The 22,587-nt window shown below is 38.7% G+C and overlaps 1 protein-coding gene across 1 annotated transcript; it reads left to right on the top strand.

Moving 5' to 3' along the window:
- Positions 1–1,586: 1,586 nt before the first annotated feature.
- On the top strand, positions 1,587–22,072 carry LOC124284973 (homeotic protein proboscipedia-like). The gene is given in 3 exon segments (XM_046721101.1): positions 1,587–1,964; positions 18,782–19,288; positions 19,291–22,072. Coding segments are annotated over 3 exon segments (2,079 nt in total). The 5' UTR covers positions 1,587–1,672; the 3' UTR covers positions 20,571–22,072.
- Positions 22,073–22,587: the final 515 nt, after the last annotated feature.

The following is a 22,587-nucleotide window of genomic DNA, read 5'->3' as shown; positions in this document are numbered from 1 at the left end:
TAATGGGTTAGCAAATAATATAAGAAAATTGGCAAAAGAAATCAAAACCTGTCTATCTGTCGACAAAACACTTTACAAAAGATTAAGCATTCAAACAAAATGTTTTCGGATACTTCGCCAAAACCGGATAAACATTTCAGTATGGCCCAGGGTTACGGGAAGATTCAAGTTGGACAAAAATATTTTGAGAGATTAACCTGTTAAGATTACAGCGATCAAGTACAGCAGAATAACCTTTACAATCTGTTTTCATTATGAACAATAGAGCAATTGAAAAGTGAAAAGGCAAAGATGGTTTTAACAGGATATGGCGAGTGCGCCATAGGATTTTCATTACAACTTGTTCCCCGTGTCCTTCGGCAACGTCTTAACGCATAAAGGCACCCGCGTTAAAAATTATCACCTCGAAGCGAAAAGACTGTTTCCCCCAAGGGTCCTTTTTGTTTCCGGCGGGGTAGGGTGGGGACAAATTTGGCTTTTTTAGAAACGGGTGCATATTATGGTGGTTTGATGTAATTGTGTCCTTGGTAGCTGTTGATAGGCAGCGTATAGAAAGAACAATAGGCTATCTTCTGCTTGAAGGGGGATAGCAAAATGCTCACACCTGTGTTAGGGGCGACGGACGTGGGCCTAGACGCCAGTATTGTCGGATGGGCTGGCTTGTTCACAGTCGGCTAAACTGGTCTTTGAGCAGGTAGCCCAAACAAAGACGTTATTTCGCGAAAACCACAACTCCCCCGCCCCCAAACAGACACAAATCTCCCCATATGACTAACATTTCATTGAGAGGATCAGGTCGGGTATTTCAAAGATCGATAACAAAATACCGTACGTGTTTGGGCAGGGCCAGGAACGTGCATTAATGAAAAATAGACACCGGTATGAAATATACTCACTCGTTTAAAACTCGAGCATGGCTGAGTTATAATTCTACGTCCTACAAGCAGACTGTGAGCTTTGTTCCAATCTTGTATTCCCGGCCTGGTTCATATGATGCCACCAGGCGCGGACTGAGTATACTAGACAAGCAGGACGATTTTATCTCACTTGAGATTCTGCTTAGCAGACTACTGAAAAACACGCTCATTCATCGAGCGCTTCAGACCTAAATGGCTGGTTAGAAAAAAGAGATCGCGTGGTTGCCTGAGATATTTTTTATTACCGGTTGAAAGATATGGGGGTCGCGCAATTGAAGTGATGCTGTTAGCCAAGCTGACAAGGGATGAAAAATAACGAAATTATTGACTATAATTGCCGTGTGTTGATCTAATGAAGCGTGGGGCCCTAGCAGACGACACTATCCGCCATATTGCTATTCCGACTGGCATGTGCCGAAATAATATATTCGCGCAATCAATTCCTAGTTTTCAATGTAAATTTTTCTGTTACTTGTAATCCCATGCCCTAACGAGTCCGTTAGTGATCGAATACTACCACTGTGCGTTCGGCCCCTTTTCGTCTGCTCGAAGGGAAGATTCGTTATCTTGACGCTGATTGGTGGACCATGGTCACGTGGTGTCTCCCTACGTTGGATATTGCTTGAAGGCTCGGCCTGAGTGTAAGCTTAGTATTAATGCATCCACAGACTCATCAATGGCTGGATGTGGACTTTTCTTAATAAGAAAACTGAAATCTTGAGTTGAGTTGACCAGTCTGTGTTTTGACATTCAACATGGAAACGGACCACGAGAGTGGATATTTATATAATCAACAAGGACTGGGGTTTATGAGTGGAGTATCGCATATCAGCGATTCCCTCCCGTCATCAATCATTTCCGAGGCAAACATGCGGTATTGTCAGTCCTACAACAATATGCACCCACTTCAAGAAGGGGTTGAGGGTCTTGGCAGCACCCATGGGCTACCAGACGGGCCTTGTATCGCGGGAAAGATACCAGAGTTCGCTTGGATGAAGGAGAAGAAAAATGTCCGGAAAAATACAGGGAGCTCATCGAATGATCCAGGTACGTGCTGTGACAGTTGATTTGCATTTTAGAACATAAATGTTTGTAATGATGACTTGTTATGAAAAAACCTATATTGTGTTTTTAGCATAGATTTTACACTTTTTTGTTGTGTATAGGTTTAAATATGGCTGTCATGCATTTCAATATGTCCATATCGAATCGTACAGAAATTGTCCCATGACAGATATTTAGCTAGACATTGACATCTTTTGAATCTGTCATTCAAACACAACATACCTCTCCGGTATTAAAAGGTTCGAGTATAGAGAGAATTCATTCGAGAATCACTAACTAAAACCCTCAGTAAACACAGAAATCCGTTTCGATCACAATGCTTATTTTGTTAAGTTATTGAATCTCTAAACTTGTTACATGAATTGGTGAATGGGCAGGATATATTGGTTATTTCATTCAACATTTCTTTCCAATGATCTCCCAGCAATAAGACAGCTTAATGTCTTACATTCAAATAAATATTTTTAAATGTCCCACAAGTATACATGTGGCTACCGTCGATAGTCTTATTTCATTCACAGACTTGATGTGATGGTGGTGATATATAGGCTGTGATATGAGCAATCGGAGCTAATCGTCTGTCACAAGCTGAAATTGAAACCTGTTCTCCCAAGTACAGCCTGATTTGAGTATTTATTCAACTAACTGAAGAATGACAAGGGATTTTCTAAACAAAATCTCTCAGGTTTCAACTGGTATTCATTGTTAAAAACCTCTCTCAAATGTATAGAAGACTTGCCGAGACGTACTCAATGCTCTCTAACATTCTCGAGGCGGAAGTGAAAAAATCTGCTTTACTGAACTGCGGTCATTAATCATGTATTTTCATAAATCATAAAACATATTTTGACGTATATTTCAAGAGAGAGATATCTATCAAAGGAAGACTGGCGTTAGGGTAAAACGAAATTTGTAATCTACAGAGTATTTGACGGGTTGACAGCAAGCATAAAGTTAATCATAATATAAATAATTGTTGATTGACTCATTCACAGAAAACAGAGATACAAATGTGTTTTTTCTTAAAAACCTGCAGATATATTATCGTAAACAGATTCCAAAAGACGATGACTCATCATAGATAAGATATGTATTTTAATAGGAGAGTGATTAATAACATTATATTATCATTCACTTCTGCAAAGATGGATTATGTGTAAGTGATGCAGCTCAGGGCAAGTAATGACAAATGATGTTTAATTTGCTCCCAAGTCAATAATAGATTGATCCATTTCTATATTTTAAATATGAAACCAGCTTTGACAATTATACATTTTGGAGGATTTATTAAGTTTCTGTCATCCTCGCCTTATGGTAGCGAACTGTTAGATGAAGATCTTAATTTTCATCCCAAACATATGAGTGAAGGTTATCAAAATGAGAATGCATTTGTCTGTTTACTTTAAGGCAAAAGTAAATGTTATTATATTAAATTTAAGACATTTATGTATTTATATTACATATAAAAAGATGTCAGTCATAATTAATGGAAGAAAGCATAACGGTTTACAGTCTAATGTTGTGACTGAAGCGATGTCTATTTCTTATTATCATAATCTAATAGGGATGGTCTGGTTAACGGTACTGTTTGTTTGATTTAGTAGTGTCTATTTCCCATACAACAACAGCTGCTGGTCGTTAACTAAAAACTTCCATATTCAAGAAATTATGGTTATGCGATAATTACGGTGAAGATATGTGTCTGTCGTTGATTCAACATTTCAACTCATTATGCATGCTATTATACAAAATAGCATAAATACATTAAACTGTGATAACAAATATTATGATAATGGCACATTGGAGATATAAGTTACATGAAATATCATTTCACGTCACTGCACATGATGTTCAGATAAGCGTAATCAATATCCATCCAAATCAATCCACACTGAAATGTACATGAAATAGATGACACTTCTATCTGCATATGATCTAAACAATTAACGTCATATAATAGGCATCTCGCGATAATCAACAGATGTTATCAGCTGTCTCAATTGAAATATCGTGAACTGGTGGGGTGAACCACTCTTCTTCCTCTTCTGGACACTGGTCAAGCGGCTGGACAAGGAAATTTACAACCCTTCACGCGAACATCGCCACGAGCAGTTTATGACAGCTTGCTTGCTCATTTCACTGTTAATGCCTTCCTAGTAGGCGCTTTGCTGAGTGATAGATGTTTTTGTTATCTCTTGAATTAAATGATGATTATTTGTTTATGTTGCGTTACACAACAGCAATAAATCTAGGAAACAGTTGGAATGTGGTCGCGGTATGGCAGCTGACGGAAAAGGGCCGGGGTCTGATAAGAATTTCAGCACTTTACGACCCTAATTAATTTGTACTTAGTAATCTTACCTCAAGCTAATAACCCGGTTTAACCCGAGATCAATTGTTGGGTCAGTTTTGTAAATAATCACATACAAATAGCAACATGGTTGATGTTATGACGATCCACAATTATCCCGTTTCGAGAATTATTATTTAAATCTAAAATTCATTTTGATATATGTTGTTTCTGAATACTAGGGTAGCGTTGTCTAATATTACTGCACCGTCCCTTGACAGAATCTAAGACTTTCCCCAACGTTTTTGAATATTTTAAAGTCACGTTTTGTTTAAAAATAGCTCAGAAAATGTGATGTTGGATAACATTAATATAAAGATTAGATATAAATATATGTGATTTGAAAGTAAACAAGCAATACTTGAAAAGAAAATTATAACATTTTCATAACGTGGCTTTGTATGGTTGTAAAAGCCACGTTCACCCATCAGGATCAAGTCTCGTGTGAAATTGCGTGGACAATGCAAGTGGTAGGACGCCTGAAAGGTTCCAAACATCACTATGGCGACTATTTAATACAAGCCTCAACAGCAAGAAATCACTGTGCTCAAATTGACAAGTCGAGTCACTATGGCGTTCGTTTTAAAGACAGCCAAGGGACTTAGCCTCCAATTCGGGGGGATTTGTGACAATTTTCTCGACGATCAATGGCCGACAATTTGTGCTTAATTGCTGTTAAGCAGTTTACACGGCAATACACACTTTATCTCAGGCCTGAAGAATCGCTCCCTCTCTACATGTCTTTCTTTATGGCGAAGACTGGATGAAATAAGCCAAGCAAAGAGAGAAATTGCCCCATATTTATATTAGTTATTGAATCATACTTGAGTGTCAGAGACTGATAAACGTATTCCAATATTTGGAAGCCGAAGTGATGGTAATAGGTCGTTGTTGTTGATGTTGATGGTGCAGATTGTGCCGTACAACTGCTCAGGATATTTTTTAATAAAGTCAGGCTGGTAGTGTTTATGTTCTCTCCTTATGCTATTTTCTTAATGTCGTGTTCTTAAAATCAAACTGCCAACAGAATTACCCCTTTTCCGCAATGGAATGTTTTGGGGTTTTAGCAATGAATATATCTTATCCTCGATGTTATCTAATATACGTGTTAATGTCAAGGTTGTGTCGTGCTACGTAAATTGTCCCGATAGATGAATTTAGGTTAAAGTGTTATATTTATGTACATGTGCTAGTTTAGGTTGGTAAGGTTGTAATCTTTTTGGATATGTTATTTAGAAATAAATGTATCGACGGTATTCCATTTCAAAAACAACTACCAGCAACAGAGAACCAAGTGCGTCAATTACTAGGGATGTCAATAACACCTCCCAACCAATCCATCAATCACAATAGTGACAAATTAGAGGAAAGCTATTTACAAGCTTATTGAAATACATTTCACACACCGATAATGCTTGATTGCTGGAAAGTGGAAGTGTAGTTTTTGATGTCATGCTTATTTAAGCATATATAGCTGTCTATTTCATGTGTTGTCAAATAAATTCATTATGCACACTGGTCAATTTTAACGGATAGCAATATTTCTCGTTAGAGCCTTTTGTCACAATTGACTATCCTTATCTAATACTAATCAGTTGTTTAGGATAGCATTTTTGATTCTGTTAAGTGTGTAAGGAATATACAGCTCAACTGATTAGATCAATGTTAATTGAATTAAAACAATAACATTTCGTAAATATTACAACATTTGTTACAATTTGTGTGAGAAATACTGCTAAATTAGCCTAAAGGATGTTCTGTGAATCGCATTTTCCCTACAAATCTGAAGTGGTGAAATTTTGAATAATCTTGAAACATAACTGAATACCACAACATATCGCCTTTGACATCACAACATCTAAATATCATCACCAGTAAAAAATTCATTTCTTAGATTTATGCATTGGGAGGATTAGATTGACCACAAAACTGGGCTGAGATCCGAGAACGCGCTTGTTACACTTGTGATTTACATGCCTGAAAAGTTCTAAGCTAATTGTGGCGGCAATAAGCGGTCTTGTAGGGCTGTAAAGGGCTTTGACGGTGAAATCAACGCATAAAACTGTCATTTTTATGTTCCTCTGCTGTCGTTCATCATCATGAGAGATAGCACATCTCCGCCTGATAGCTTTTTAGCTTTCAGACAAATGTCTTTATTTAGGACGCGTGTTGTATATAAAAAAACGAACACAAACATACTTACCGCACTTACATCAACCATAAGATTAACGGTGATATATGTAGAAATAGAAAAAAAAACTAGTCATACATTCTGAAATATAATAACACGTAAAATATATCTATAATTTTTATGGGCTGTAGTTTAATGATTCAAAACATTGGGAATTTAAGAGTACGGTTATTTTATTTTTATATTTAGGGACTGGTGGTGGAAATATTGGTAGAATAATATCTCTGAGACAGGATTCCAACCCTAACGGGTTTGTCCGTGTTGGCAGTCGGGGCAGGGACGCGAGCGACTACTGTAGCCGCTAAGCCGATTAAATGATCAATTAAGATGGGATTGGTATCGAGTGAGGCAGTCATACATTTTGCTGAGAACCGTTTGGGAATGTTTACATAGAAAACTACACCCCGGACTTTAAGATTTACAATGTTTACTCAGCAAAACTGTTCATTTATTTGCTATTGATTTGGGTAAATTGCTATCAGAAAACGTTTGTGAAATACAAATTTAGAAAATTTCACATATCAACGATTTTATAAAAATATTAGTATGCAGTGCAGAAATAGTCATGTCAATGACCTCAGTATATTGCTACAGTTAAGGACACTTGATATATGTGGTAAATATTTAACTTGTCAGGATCTTGTGGTAAAGATTGCTTAACCATAACACGCTAATATTCTTACAATTACATCGAAAAAAACTATTTAGCAAAATGTAACTTTTTACGATATCAAATAACAAATTCTATAATCTTGATGAAATATAGACCGCTTTTCCACACAAAATATTTCCCCAAGACACTAATATTATCAAGGGAAAGTTTAGGAATTCGGTTTATGAGAAATCATTCTGCTGATGAAAGATTAAGCGTTTATAGTACCTGACCTACATTTGATGCTTTCGTAGGCGTAATATTCATCAGTTTAGTGACCCTATGCCATAAACGTTGTATACAATCAATGGAATTTCATAAACCTGTTACACATTCAGACAGCTTTAAACGATGTTTGTATTCTCAAAATGATCTATAGACCTCCTTGGCAATAAACAGTGCCACATCTGTACGCGGGCTGCAAAGGAAATGCAACCTGTTACTTGTTGTGTGGAATATGGTATCACGCAATAAACCGTATCACAACTGCGGATTATTTATTGGTAGTCGCTACATTCAGTGGAGTTGGTTTACAACTGCCCTGAGTTGCATAACACTAGTACCGTAATCGCATATCACTTACACCAGATTGTTTATTATTGTAACATGTAGATACAGAAAGAGCTTTGAAATCTCGCGCCAAACCGCTAGGTTTTATTGTTATTTCTGTTAATTCGTTTTACGACATGTGTCGGTTACATATTCATTTGTTATTCGAACAATACTAGACATTTCAAATGGATTGATCAAGAAATACTAACGTGATCGGAGTTTTAATGATACGGAAGAGTTTAAGGAGAGATTTTATTGCCGGCGTGTAGGTGGGGGTGGGAGTGGGAGTGGGGGTTAAAAGCAGGTAATAATTTACATGTATGCAAGGGAGTTGTGTTATTAATGCAAAGAGGTTATTATTCACATTCATCCACCCCCCTCACACACACACTCACCCCACCCCACCCCATACACATACACACACACACACACACACACACACATACATACACACACACTACACCACACACACACACACACACACACACACACACACACACACACACATACATACATATATACATACATACAAGTTTCATGTAATACCTGTACAACATTAAACGTACATATATAATAACAGACCTGTTTCACATACCAGAGTTAATAAGCTTGATACCACAGTTAGAGAAATGTCAAAACTCAAACTAATACTAAAACCGAAAGTTCAGATATTAAAATATGGCCATATTCCCCGAAGCCATACTGGCTATAGGATTAACTCAGAGGTCATCAGAAACACTCTCCTATCCCTACTCCCCACCCGCACTATGTGCAAATATTGATAAACAGAGAGATAAATAAATAAAGAGACAATTATACAACCGTCTCTGTATTCCAGCGTGGTATGCCTGCTGAACGAGATTGTGAAATATACCACTCGAGGTATCATGTAAAACGACACATATTTCTTAGACAAACAACGTGTCATAGCTGATATCATCAGGCGAATCCACAACTGACAACCAGTGTTTCCAGCGTCTCTCAAACTTGGCAAAGCCAGACCAAAACATAGCCTGGAAATGTGATCCATATGTTATGTTTTTTTATCTTTCACTTATGTCCTGACAGAGTCGATTGGAGATCCGATAAGCGGAAAAACATCCCTTTATATTTGAAGAGAAAACACAGTTCGGATGTGCCGGAAATATATTCTGCTTGTAATCTCTAGACCGTGACATCGTGTTGAATTACATGACATACGCATTCATGACTAGCTGTATCTACCACCGAAGCATCCATGTTAGAATTACATATGGGGAGAGTATGTGTTAAAAAACATATGGGCTGGAGGCGAGAGATGCAGCCTTGCAATGTGGCGTCAGATTGTTATATGTGTACAAGCTGTTGTAGTTGTATTGGGCTGTTGGTGCAGCAGACTGTGCTTATAATGCTAATGAGGAATTGATCTGTACTACTACTACTACTACTACTACTACTACCACTACCACTACCACTACCACTACCACTACCACTACTACTACTACCACCACTACTACCACTACCACTACCACTACCACTACCACTACCACTACTACTACTACTACTTCTACTACAACTACTACTACTACTACTGCCACTACCTCTGCTACTACTGCTACCACAACTGCTACAGATACTCTTCCTGCAACTACTACAGCTGTTGCTACTGCTACTCCAGCTATGGATACAACGCCTGCTACTATTTCCACTGCCCCTTCTGTTGCTGCTGCTATGCCACTGTTACTACTGCTGCTACTACTACTACTACAACAAGAACTACTACAACAACAACAACTATTACTACGACAACAACAACTACTATTACTACAATAACTACTACTACTACTACTACAACAACAACAACTACTACTACTACGACAACAACTACTACTACTACGACAACAATAACTACTACTACTACAACAACTACTACTACTACAACAACTACTTCTACTACTGCTGCTGTTGCTGCTAATACTTCTACTGCTACTGCTACTACTACTACTACTACTACTACTGCTGTTGCAGCTACTACTACTGCTACTACTAGTACTACTACTACTTCTGCTACCACTCCTCCTCCTACTTCTGCTAGTATTACTGCATTTTCTATTGCTTATATATGTAAATGTTTTATATAGTGCTACTATACTGGGGCTGCTACAACTACCACAAGCACCACCACTACTACTACTACTGTTGTTGCTACTACTACTACTACTACTTTTGCTATTATCACAGTCTCTACAGCTATTAAATGAACGACTACTGCTATTAAATGAACGACTACTCCAACCACTACTACTACTACTACTACTACTACTGCTGCTGCTGCTACTACTACTACTACTGCTGCTGCTACTACTACTACTACTACTACTGCTGCTGCTGCTACTACTACTACTACTACTGCTGCTGCTGCTGCTACTACTACTACTACTACTATTGCTACTATAACACCCTCTACAACTATTATATGAAAAGACGACTACAGTTATAATTACTCTACAACCAATACTGATATTAATAATAAAAGTCCACATGATACTATTGCAGTTACTACTACAACAGCTTCTACAACCACCACGACTACCACAAGCACACCTAAAACTACAACATCAATGTTTACTACAAATACTACCATAGACCACCACTATTGTACTTCTACACCTACCGCTACAATGGTACGATTAACTACCATATACAGACAGACAGACAGACAGACAGACAGACAGACAAAATAGTTTATTTATGTGTCACGTGAATGTAGATGTCAAAAATGGCCACGGTAAAAAAACATAGAAAAATACAGACACCAGGCCAGATGGCCAATGAGACACACTAGACAATATGTGCATAAAATGTATAAAATATAAGATTAAAACATTAAGGAGTATCACACATATGAAAGACCTAAGGAAAAAGAAGAAACTTTATAGGGATGATAGCTTACGCCGGTACATACGGCTAACTAAAGCGGCCAGTGGATTAACAATAATTTCTGTTTGTAAGAGGAGTGTAGCTTGTTCAGTGTTTGATAACTGAGCAAAATTTGGGTATAAGATACTAGTTTTTCTAAACAGATCATACCGAAGATCAGAATAATAAAGACAGCTAACTAAGAAATGGACTTCTACAGTGACGACAAAGCCTGTCTGCAAGTGGCGTCGCAGGACGAGAAAATCTACCACGTCCTATTTCTAATGGAAGTGTACCCCAGCGAAGTTTACCTATAACACTACGGTGCCATCTGGGCAGTATAGCAGTTATGTATGGTTCTGGAGTAACACCACCACACTATAGAACTCACACAAGCCAAAACACAGGCCCGCCTACACCTACCACATCAACTGCACTGCATACTGACAGACAGACAGACAGATATTTTAAAGTCTCACCTCGTATTTACAATATAAAACAATTGATAAGTGATTAAAACAAACTATCCTGTACGAGCCACCCATTGAGGGTTACGAGAGACTATATGTACAATGTAAAATACAGTTTAATTAATACAAGGTATTAAAAAAGCAATAATGGTTAAATACACACTACACATTCGACATTCTAAAAGAAAAACTACCCATCATGATATAAAATACTTTGCCGTTTTCCCAATAAAAGTTTGCAGGTTTTGGCTGCTAAAAAGGTCGGACATGATGAATCTAAACTTGTCACTATCACGCAAACATTTAAAATCATAACATATTTCTTCCCATTTGACGAAAAGAATTGGACATTACATGACATTCATCCTCAACGCACTCATTACAATTAAAACACAAGGGCACGTTGGTGTGTCGGCCCGTAGTACTAGTAGTACTACAACTACTCCCACTACTACAGTGATGCCCCCAATCCCTATTTCTACAGCTGTATGATCTACTACATGATGACGTTAAAGATCACCCACTACATCAAACATCATTCACTTAACGAAACACTGATCGGTTGTTTCCCTGACACGTATGACCGGATCGGAAAAAGCTCCGTTAGTACTGTTCAATAGGCAAATATATACAGGTAGCTGAATTAAATTTCCTTTGACACTTCTAGAACTATAAGCAACCAAACATACAACAAACTACACAATTTCACATTAGCATCATCAGCTTTGGTAATGGCGTTCCCATCACACAGACAACCTACATTTATAGCAGTCGGATTTACAGATGATCACTGCAATACCGATGACCACATTAGTCCATGCAGTTCACGTATTGATTGTTGAAGCAGATAATGGATGCGAATTTGAAAATACATAGTGATATTCATATAGATTTCTCGATATGAGAGGCGACACCTTGTTGATAAGTATGGGCTGGTATAGTGCATCATGCATCAGATAGCAAATATAAAATAGACAATACATGATACATTTATGTGTATCTCGAAATAAGATGAGTGTTATGCGTTGTTTACTTTTTGTTTGTGACGTATCAGTGAAACGAAACATATCGATTCGTTTATAATGAAAAATATTATTCATATCTTCAGATTTACTACTGAGAATACATAGTAATATTTATACGAATATTTGAAAACGTGATAAGATATTAGAACAGAACAGGATTTTATTCTCACAAATCATACAAAATGATATAGAACATGAATATATTTTGATATAATACAATTTTGATATCAACCATAGGCAGTCGTTGGTATGTGGTATCAGCTCGCCCATACGAAAATGAAGACCAATAATAATATTTACAAGGAATAATAAGTATAATAATTAAATCTTTTTAAAAAAATACAACTGTGTTTAGCTATTTTGATATAATACAATTTTGATATCAACCATAGGCAGTCTTTGGTATGGGGTATCGGCTCGCCCATACGAATATGAAGACCAATAATAATATTTACACGGAATAATAAGTATAATAATTAAAACTTTAAAAAAAATACAACTGTGTTTAGCGTCTGTGTGTTCAAAAATACTCCGAGCCCAGATCGACCGTTGATGTGGGTGAGACAATTTTCACACGTGTCAAAAGCGCAGTGATTAGCCTTCGGTCTGGGCATCACAACATCGACTGGGAAAATACTCTCATAGTAAGGTTTATTTCTCTTTCGACAGATACCCAAAACAGCTCCCGGGAGATCCCCATTTCCTCACACACATCAACCGTTGTTTATTTGAAATCGACACGGAATCCTTGAAACTGACATACAAATATCCTATCACATGACGAAATGAAAGGGTGTAAATTGCTTTGCGTCTTCGCTGTAATCACCTTCACAGACTGAAACTGAGGATTGTCGATATTGAAGTCCCCGTACATATAACATATCTCATATGTATGCAAACAGTTGGGGGGATAGCCGCTAGTTGTTGCTAACACAGTTGTATTAACGTCATAAATATATGAAAATATGTGTCAATATATTTATGAATTCACCAGAAAACACCAAGACATATTTGAGAATCGGAAATCGATGTCTTGTATCGGGTAGGAACACCTTGAACAGATATGTACTGAATATGTTAACGAAAGTGTGCATACATTAGCCAATAAGTTTCAATAATTTCCAATTTGGCGAAGTATTTCCTAAAGTATTGCTAATATATTTATATCATATCGCTGAAACCTGCACATAATTACAGCACAAAAATAATAATTTCATCATAAATAAACATTTATTCAAGACAATCATTGTGTTTCGAGTTATGTGAATATTATAATGTTTCGGTTCTATGAGAAATATCATCTTTCATTCAACAAGCAACCACATATGAAATAGCCTATAAATTCGCAGAATCATCTTCTTTCCACACCTCGAATAAGTATTGTGTTCTTTGCCAAACAAAAGAAGGACGTGGTCTGCGGGTTGACATTACAAGGGTAATCCCGGGGTATATATGATAGTATACAAACACGATGGCAGGTCTCGAGTTTCAGTCCCTGCCGTTGAGGCATTGTCCGTTGATACATTCCTCTCCGGTAGCTTAGATCGATACGTACAATATCTTGACCACTGGTCAGTGTCCGGAGTCACTCATGAGTTCTGTCCGTGTGTTTTTAAATTTATTCTTCTCTAAATCTTGTCTGCCCATCTACGAATGGATCTGTTTTAAAATGACTTGTATCAACGCGAGACCAAAATGTATGTTGTTACCGTCAGTGTTGAATGTCTTGGGGTTTCATATTGGTTAATTGATTGACAGGCGCGTATTTCAGATTAGGCAGTTCACGCTCGCAACTGAACATAACACACACGTTGCACCGGTCATAATAAACGTACGTTAACGATCGACGGGTACCAAGTCGACAGTGAGACAGCATATTTGTCAATGTCGCTGGGCTATGGACATGGATCTATTACATTGTATACTAAAAGTTTGATAATGTAATAATACGCAGTTTGTGTGGACGAGAATACAGTTGTCATGCTTGCATATTTACTTACAAATTGTACTGTGAAGTATTAAATGGCTAAGGTTTAAACGTATTACAGTTGAAGACGTTGTAGCTGTGTTGAAGTGGTTGAAGTTGTAGAGGAGAGGTAGTTATTGGTGTTGTTGGTAGTAGTAGTAGTAGTAGTTAGTAGAAGACGTTGTAGCTGTGTTGAAGTGGTTGAAGTTGTAGAGGAGAGGTAGTTATTGGTGTTGTTGGTAGTAGTAGTAGTAGTAGTAGTTGAAGACGTTGTAGCTGTGTTGAAGTGGTTGAAGTTGTAGAGGAGAGGTAGTTATTGGTGTTGTTGGTAGTAGTAGTAGTAGTAGTAGTAGTAGTAGTAGTAGTTGAAGACGTTGTGGCTGTGTTGAAGTGGTTGAAGTTGTAGAGGAGAGGTAGTTATTGGTGGTGTTGGTAGTAGTAGTAGTAGTAGTAGTAGTAGTAGTAGTAGTAGTAGTAGTAGTAGTTGTAGTAGTCGAAGAGGTTGTGGCTGTGTTGAAGTGGTTGAAGTTGTAGAGGAGAGGTAGTTATTGGTGGTGTTGGTAGTAATAGTAGTAGTAGTAGTAGTAGTTGTAGTAGTTGAAGAGTTTTGGCTGTGTTGAAGTGGTTGAAGTTGTAGAGGAGAGGTAGTTATTGGTGGTGTTGGTAGTAGTAGTAGTAGTAGTAGTAGTAGTAGTTGAAGAGGTTGTGGCTGTAGATGTAATAGTAGTGACAAATAGTAGCAGCAGTATTGGTAGTAGCAGTAACAGTTACAGATGTAGCAGCAGTAACAGTAGTAACAGCAGCATCAGCAGTAGCCTTAGCAGCAGTAGGTGTAGTAGCAATCGTCACAGAAGTAACAGGGCGGTGGGGTGGCCTAGTGGTTAAAGCGTTTGCTCGTCACGCCAAAGACCCTGGTTCGATTCCCCACATGGGTACAGTGTGTGATGCCCATTTCGGGTGTCCCCCGCCGTGATGTTGCTGGAATATTGCTAAAAGCGGCGTAAAACCATACTCACTAACAGCAGTAACAGTAGTAGTATCATTGCGTAGTAGTAGCACTAAGAGCTGCAGCAAACAGCAGCAGCAGCATTAACAGTAGTAGTAGCATCAGCAATAGCAGTAGCAATAAAGTTTGTAGTAATAGCAGCAACAGTAACAGCAGTAGTAGCATCAGCAATAGCAGTAGCAATAAAATTTGTAACAAAAGCAGCAACAGTAACAGCAGTAGTAGCAGCAGTAGCAGGTGTCGCAGGAGAAGACATAATAGCAGTATTAATTGCCAAATGTTATCAGATTATTAACACACAATAACAAAATGTCACACACACTACACTGTCAAGACAACAACACGTTAATCCAGTCAAATTGTCTCATACATTACAAAAGATATATAGTGTGGTATTTCTTCATAAACTGATTAATAATTATGTAAATTTACAATACTTACAACACACACATATGACTTAGACACTGGTCTTCATATCCCCCTAAACGCAGTCACACGTAAATCAACTTCAAGCGGATTATCTCCGCTGCATCTGCTAATTAGATTAATTCAAGTACAAGCGTGCGGTAATAAAACTCCCCTCAACACCAATTACCAAAGACAATTTTTATTCCACGTTCTTCTCCTGACCAGATTAATGATTAAAACGAGTAGTCAAGCTTGAAAATTATTTCTGACAAGAAATTTCACTAAAAGCCTATTGATGAGCGAGTATCTCTGTAAATCCTCGCGGGAGTCAGTGAGATTCATAAGTGATTAAGCTTGGAACCTTAGAACTCTGATGGTTTCAATCGGCAAATCCCCACGTTCTGTCAAGAAATGCCCCTTGTCACTTCTCTATCACTGGCTATTCCCCCTGTCCTGTGACCGGATCATTGGGAACATAATTTATTGTCAATTCAGGTGTTAGTTAGACCGTCTCATTTACTATACGTTACAGCATTGTCGAATAACAATTGGTAAGATTTGAAAATTTAACTTTTCGATCGTATCGAATTTTTATCACAATTATATAACAAAGTGTCTAAAACGTTAAGAGTTTTGATTAACGGCTCATTCAACGGTATTCCTCTTATATTACGATATGACAGGTTAATGTGGGAGATAAGATCGATGCTATGCAGGTCTCAGTCGTTTAGCTCTTCGATGAACACACACACACACACACATGATGCGGTGCTGTCAAACTAAAAAATAGTCTTAGGAATCGGACTTTGAAAATGTAATCCTAGGTTCCTGATGTACCCAAGGGAGGTAACTTTGAACAGCAAATTTCTGGGCCTTCGATGACTGGGCCCTCCGTACGCCGTTAAGATGACTGGAGGCCATATTTTATTGTGACATTAACATATGAATACGTAGTCAAACATCTTTAACCTGAAACCATTGAGACCAACGGATATGTCATTATCCGTTGTTCGAAAAAGGCGTTTCGTCGCTGTAAATCATGATAACGATGTCGTCGTAAACGATAGTATCAAGATAATAAAGTTCGATATAACCAGGTCAGGCTTTATTTCAGATAGAAGGGGTTTTGTTGCAGATAAACATTTTGAAAGTGAAATACGGTTCCAGGAACATGGAATATGATTTCTTGGTTACTAATGTATGTAAAAACGTGTGGTAGCTAAGTCCTATTTCTGAAGGCAGTGAGTGGCACTGGCATGTCAAAACTCATCGAAGTAGGGGACCCTTCCACGAAGCGATCGTATCTCTGCGACACTCGTAAGTCTATTTTGAGGTATGGACGTTAAGATCATCTTTGTACTACAATCGCTTTGCGGAATAGGAACCATTCTTCGTAAATACAGAGTGTTGCAATGTCATTTCATATTCGTTTCATGTTCATTGCATGTCTATTGCATGCTCAGTGTATGCTCATTGCATGTTCATTGCATGTCCATTGCATGTCTATATCATCCTGAGCCTCGGTGATTTGACAGCTGTAACATAAAACCCCATACTGTCAGGCGTGTTGCTAAATTATTGAAATCAACAACTGGTCTTTCTTCCCAAATACAATTCCACACGTTAATGCATTATGTTAATACGGTTTAAATATTTATATTTTATTGCACCCGTCCTTTTTGGCACAATCAATTGGGTTCCGAACTTTGTCTGAAATTCCCATGTGGGTGAATGAAAATCTCGATACTGGATGAAAACTCGCCGTGATTTACTGATAATCGAGATTAGTTATTCACCAGTGTCGGTGTTTTATATTTACAGTTATGGACGCCAAACCAAGTCTGAAAAACCCCATAACATGTGCAATCCGCAGTATTTCATAACAACCACTAAACAAAATCAAGTTGAAATTTCAGCGCATTTCCTCTGAAGGATGAAAAGCCTTGTTTTATTGCCCTAATTAACATAATATAACATAAAAGTTATTGTGTAAAATATATAAAAGACTCGCAATCGGACGGTGTAACACAATTAGCATAGTTGTGTTGGTGGCAACGTGAAATAAAATTATACATTATATTTTTATGGCATTCAGACATCATGTCCCAAGGAATGAAAGGTTTGCACAGCAGTGTAGATATTAAATCACGCCTGATATGTTAATATCATTATTAATATCATAACTTTCACGCCGTGGTACAACACAGGTACACGCCTCGTAACTCTGATGTTTGTCAGAGCGAGTGATTTTATGTGTACAGTGTGCATAATGTGTCCCTCTATACCACATCTGGGAGTTACGGCGTAAGGATATGCTTTCTACTGTCACATTAATCACGATAAGGCGAGGTGAAACGAGTTTAATGCGATGTTCAAGGTTACTGCCTGTATGCTGCGACATGCATGCACGTGTGCGTTGTCGCTTGTCCTTGTCAGGATCAATGTCACTTTCATAGTGCTAGGACATTGGGATTCCATACCCACTAATACCCAGCTCAGCGTGGGGCGGTGGGGTAGCCTAATGGTTTAAGCGCCCGCTTGTAACGCTGAAGAGTCGGGTTCGATTCCCTGCATGGGCACAAAGTCCATTTGTGGTGTCCCTCTCCGTGATATTGTTGGAATATTGCTAAACGCGGCGTAAAACCATACTCACTCACTCACTGCAGCTCAGACACAATATACTAGCTCCGCGTCCACGACTACAAGTTACATCTCCTTAAGATCAAGCGCATCACAGGGTAACAATTAGAAACACCTCAAGTCCTTTGATTTGATGCAGCCGAGAATCGAACCCCGACCTTCCACTCTCCGTTCAGATGATCTGTCCACTAGACCAATATCTGATCAATATGAAATGATATATCTGAAAATAAAAAGATGTTGAAATAGCAAGTCAGTCCTGCGTGTATTGATGCAACACTAGTCTGTCTCACAGTCCCTGAACCACATTATTTTCCTACTGCCAAGCCCTCTCTGCAGTGCTAAAGCCTTAAATAAAGCAAGTCTAGATTTCCTCAGGTTCAATCTCTGGTCTCCCTGGGGCTCCTTTTCAATTTAAATGGGCTTGTTTGTTACTATCAAAATTATATATATTCAGAGACTAAGCATTAGTCTAATGCAAAACCTTCTAAGCAGCCTATGAGATAGTATAGATGTGTAAAAGGACTGTTATGACATATTGAATGGGCTACCTCTTGTATACAGGGAGCTAGATTTTTAGTAGCTGGTTTTGAATGATGTGAAGTTTACATTGAAATAATACTTATATATATTCATTTCAGGGTTCAGCCCAAACTCCGTCGGCAGTAACGGCAACTCCAGCACGTCGAGGAGGCTGCGGACGGCGTATACGAACACCCAACTGTTGGAACTCGAGAAGGAATTTCACTTCAACAAGTATCTTTGCAGGCCGCGAAGGATCGAGATAGCAGCTTCACTCGACCTTACAGAGCGACAAGTCAAAGTCTGGTTTCAGAACAGACGGATGAAGTACAAACGTCAGACTCAGTCCCAGCGACAGAAAGCGGAGTATGATATCAAAAACGTTGGCAGTCGTGTGGATCGGGAGATTGGGAGTCCAGGATCTCTGGGAGATAGCAACGATAGGCTGGATGATAAAGACGGCATGGAGTCCGATTCGGACCGCAGCGAGATAAAGGAAATTGCTGAAGCAGACGGCTTTAAGCGAGAAGCCAGGAACGGCTTTCAATTGAAAGACAATGTCTTTGCTCACAATGAAAGCTCGTTGATGTGTAAAGATTCGTTTTTAAAGAGACAATGCTCAGTGAGAACTCGCACTCCCAAACGAAAACGGAGCCCATTGAACCGGAAGTGAAAGAGAATGGCGATCGGCAGACGACAAGTCCGCAGACGACAAGAAGTTTGAGTTCATCGGCAGACTCTGGACTCTGCTCACCAGACAGTCTGCGCAGCGCTACAAGTCCGGCTTTGTCCACTGGTAGTGTCCCTCAGCAGATACAAGCTTCAATCTCCCCAAACCAAACTCATCAGCGAGTTCCCTCACAAGACGTCAAAGGGTCATCTCCAAGCCCAGGCGAACAACCTGGATTGCATAATCCGTTTGCAGCCCACAAATCAGAACAGGACGGATACCCCACAGACGTTGCCGTCTCTCACGGCGCAGTCATGAACGACGCAGCCTCTCTGCAAGGAGACTACCCAACGACAAAGCCAAGATTTGAGGTCAGCAATCCTTTTACTCAAGGTCAGCCTCAATGTCCATCAGGGTATTCTGCAGTGAATGTGTGTACCCAAGACCCGCGGTATCAGGTATCCGATCAGATCGCGTATCAGCGACAGGCTTCTAATTCGAAACAGTTTAGTCCGAACACATTGACCGGCTTTCCCGGTCAGCGATACCCCGGATTTGGTCACGGTGACTGTGGTAGCGCCGATACCCCCCGAGGGACGGAGGGAGCAGCCCCGGGGATGCCACCCCCTCCTCAGTACCCGATACCTCAAGGACAAGGTCAAACCTCCGACCGCCCTACTCGGGATGCTCAGCCCACATTCCCATACAGACCCAGAAACAACAGCGAAGCAGGCTTTACCCAAAACGGCTTCAAAGATGACAATTTGAATTACCACTATCAATACGAGGTGAATTTTGCCGCACGGGGAAGTTTGAATAGGCAGAGTCAAGCGTCAAGCATGGGCTACAGTAATGGGTTCTACGCTAGAAGCGCGAGTAATAGAACTGGCAATCTGAATTATAATGCCGGCTATGGCGAGAAATCGACTGCATATCCCCAGCAGAATTCTTCAATAGACTCACATTCAGCCAATACGCTTTATGATAGTGATTACATGGCGAGCTACCCGTCAGCTGCCAATCAGCCGAGTGAGCAGAGGCCTCATCTGCAATCGACACAGATGTATGCCAATTTCACCCCAGCATGCAATGTACAAGAGTACCAAAGCAGCAGCTCCTGTAACGCACAGGCCCCGAACATGTGTAACGGATACATGGACAATTATAACTCCGAAATAAACAATCCCTTTAATGACTTTTACAACCAGGCCCAAGAATTCCATATGATAAACTTGTGAAACCGACGTTGTAATTGACACCATCGTCAATTTGACAGATGTGTGGTAAATCATCCAAGAACTGAAGTCGAAGCTGATCTTTACAAGGGGTTGTGCATTTCAATGGTATATCGTTCATTTGCTTGTGAGTGATCTATTTTGTCTTGTAAAACGGGTAAAGTTGTGAAAGTCTTGTCCTGGTAGCTCGGTATATATCATATTCATTTCGCAATTGATTACATTTCAACATGTTTATACCTATGTAACTTTCATCCCAGGATGTAGAATGATTGACACATCGCTCCCCGCTGCGCTTCCAAGCGTTTGCACATGTCTTTTCTTTTCATAGATCAACATTGTTGATTGTCATTTTTTCCAACTCTTAGCAAAAGAGGTATTCTTTTCTGTGTCACGTTTATTAAAAGAAAATCAGCGCAGCAAACTGTTGCACAGCTGAATTGAACATTGACTTAATTCCATTGTTCATGTTTTGTAGTAGTAGAAGTATTAAAATTATGTAAAATACATTTTAATGCATATATACCAGAAATATTATTGAACATATTATGCACGAAGTGCGCATATAGTAATAAGAACTATTTGTTAAAATATTCGATGAAATCGGCGAAGCGTTTTGGTTTGAAAAACCTTTGTATAGATGAGATCAATACCTTGTTATTTAAACAGTCACGTGGGGAGTTTTAATCTCTTGATCTGAGAAATTCATGGACATATTAATTTGATTGTATATATTTCGTTCAAAGAAAAAGGAATGAACAAAACGCCATTATGGACAAAGGTATATTCTTCACAGTCATTTGATGACGTTATTTATAACTGTTATAATACTCTACCAACATTCATCAACACCAGAATCCTCACAACGAGATTTCTCATTTATCATATTAGAGCCACGAAACGATATTACAATTTCGTTGCAATATTTTTGAAGTTTTGAATTTATTCAATTATTTGTTCGTGTACAGCACCACATACTTTGATATACGATGAAATACGCACTTGTACATGTCACCTGTTTCGTGTCAATGAATCTCATATGTACAAAAAAGGCAGCAGATGATAAATATCATGTCGACGTCAATTTGCTATCAGAAACCCTAGTCATGTCATAGTTTGTCTAAACTTTTCAAAGGTTAAAATTAACGAAAATTTCAAAATATCCGGGTAACAAGAATATTAATAATTGTAAAAAATTAGGATGTTACTTAATGCTTATGAATATGTAAACATTAGTATATACTACTGTAATTGTTTAATATTTTAACATGTGATCAATAATTCATTTTGTTTGTATTTGGGGGTAAGGTGTTTTATTGGTAGCGGTTTGGATCTAAATACGTCTCAATATTTATATTCAACCATTGAAAGGTTTATGACTTAATTCGCTGTTATATTTCGCTCACCTGCACATGAAGTGTCTTTCATATGTCAAACTGTTGTTTAGTGGCGATTTCCCATTCCTTATTTATTGTGAAACAACGAGAAATAAAAACATTTGTGATCTTAAAACAGAATGTTTTTGTTGTTCCTTCGATTGATCGTATATCTCCAACTAACGGGATCGGGTGGTCAAGCTCGCTGACTTGTTTGATACATGTCATCGTATTCGGAATACGTCGATCGACGCGTATGATGTCCATCACATGATTGTCTGGTCCATACTCGATTATTTGCAGGTCGCCGTCATATAGGCTGAAATATTGCTCAGTACGGCGTTAAACAACAGACAAATCTTGTTTCTCAAAGAGGACTTGCAAAATCGGAGTCCCTGTTATTCACCTTTAACCAAGCACTGCTTGTCTCGAACAGTGCAAAACTGGGATTGCAAAGCTAATTCGAGGCAAGAAGTGTTCCAGACCGGACCGTCAGTGTAACGTTTTTCATTTTTATTGCTCTGGAACTTACAAAATTCCAGCTTTATGAAAAGTGAGTGAGTGAGTTTAGTTTTAGGCCGCTTTTAGCAATATTCCAGCAATATCACGGCGGGGGACACCAGAAATGGGCGTCACACATTGTG

Source organism: Haliotis rubra, unplaced genomic scaffold, assembly GCF_003918875.1.
Source record: "Haliotis rubra isolate DU_JTF1 unplaced genomic scaffold, ASM391887v1 Scf35, whole genome shotgun sequence".
NCBI lineage: Eukaryota > Metazoa > Mollusca > Gastropoda > Lepetellida > Haliotidae > Haliotis > Haliotis rubra.
This window is presented reverse-complemented; position numbering and strand designations above follow the sequence as displayed.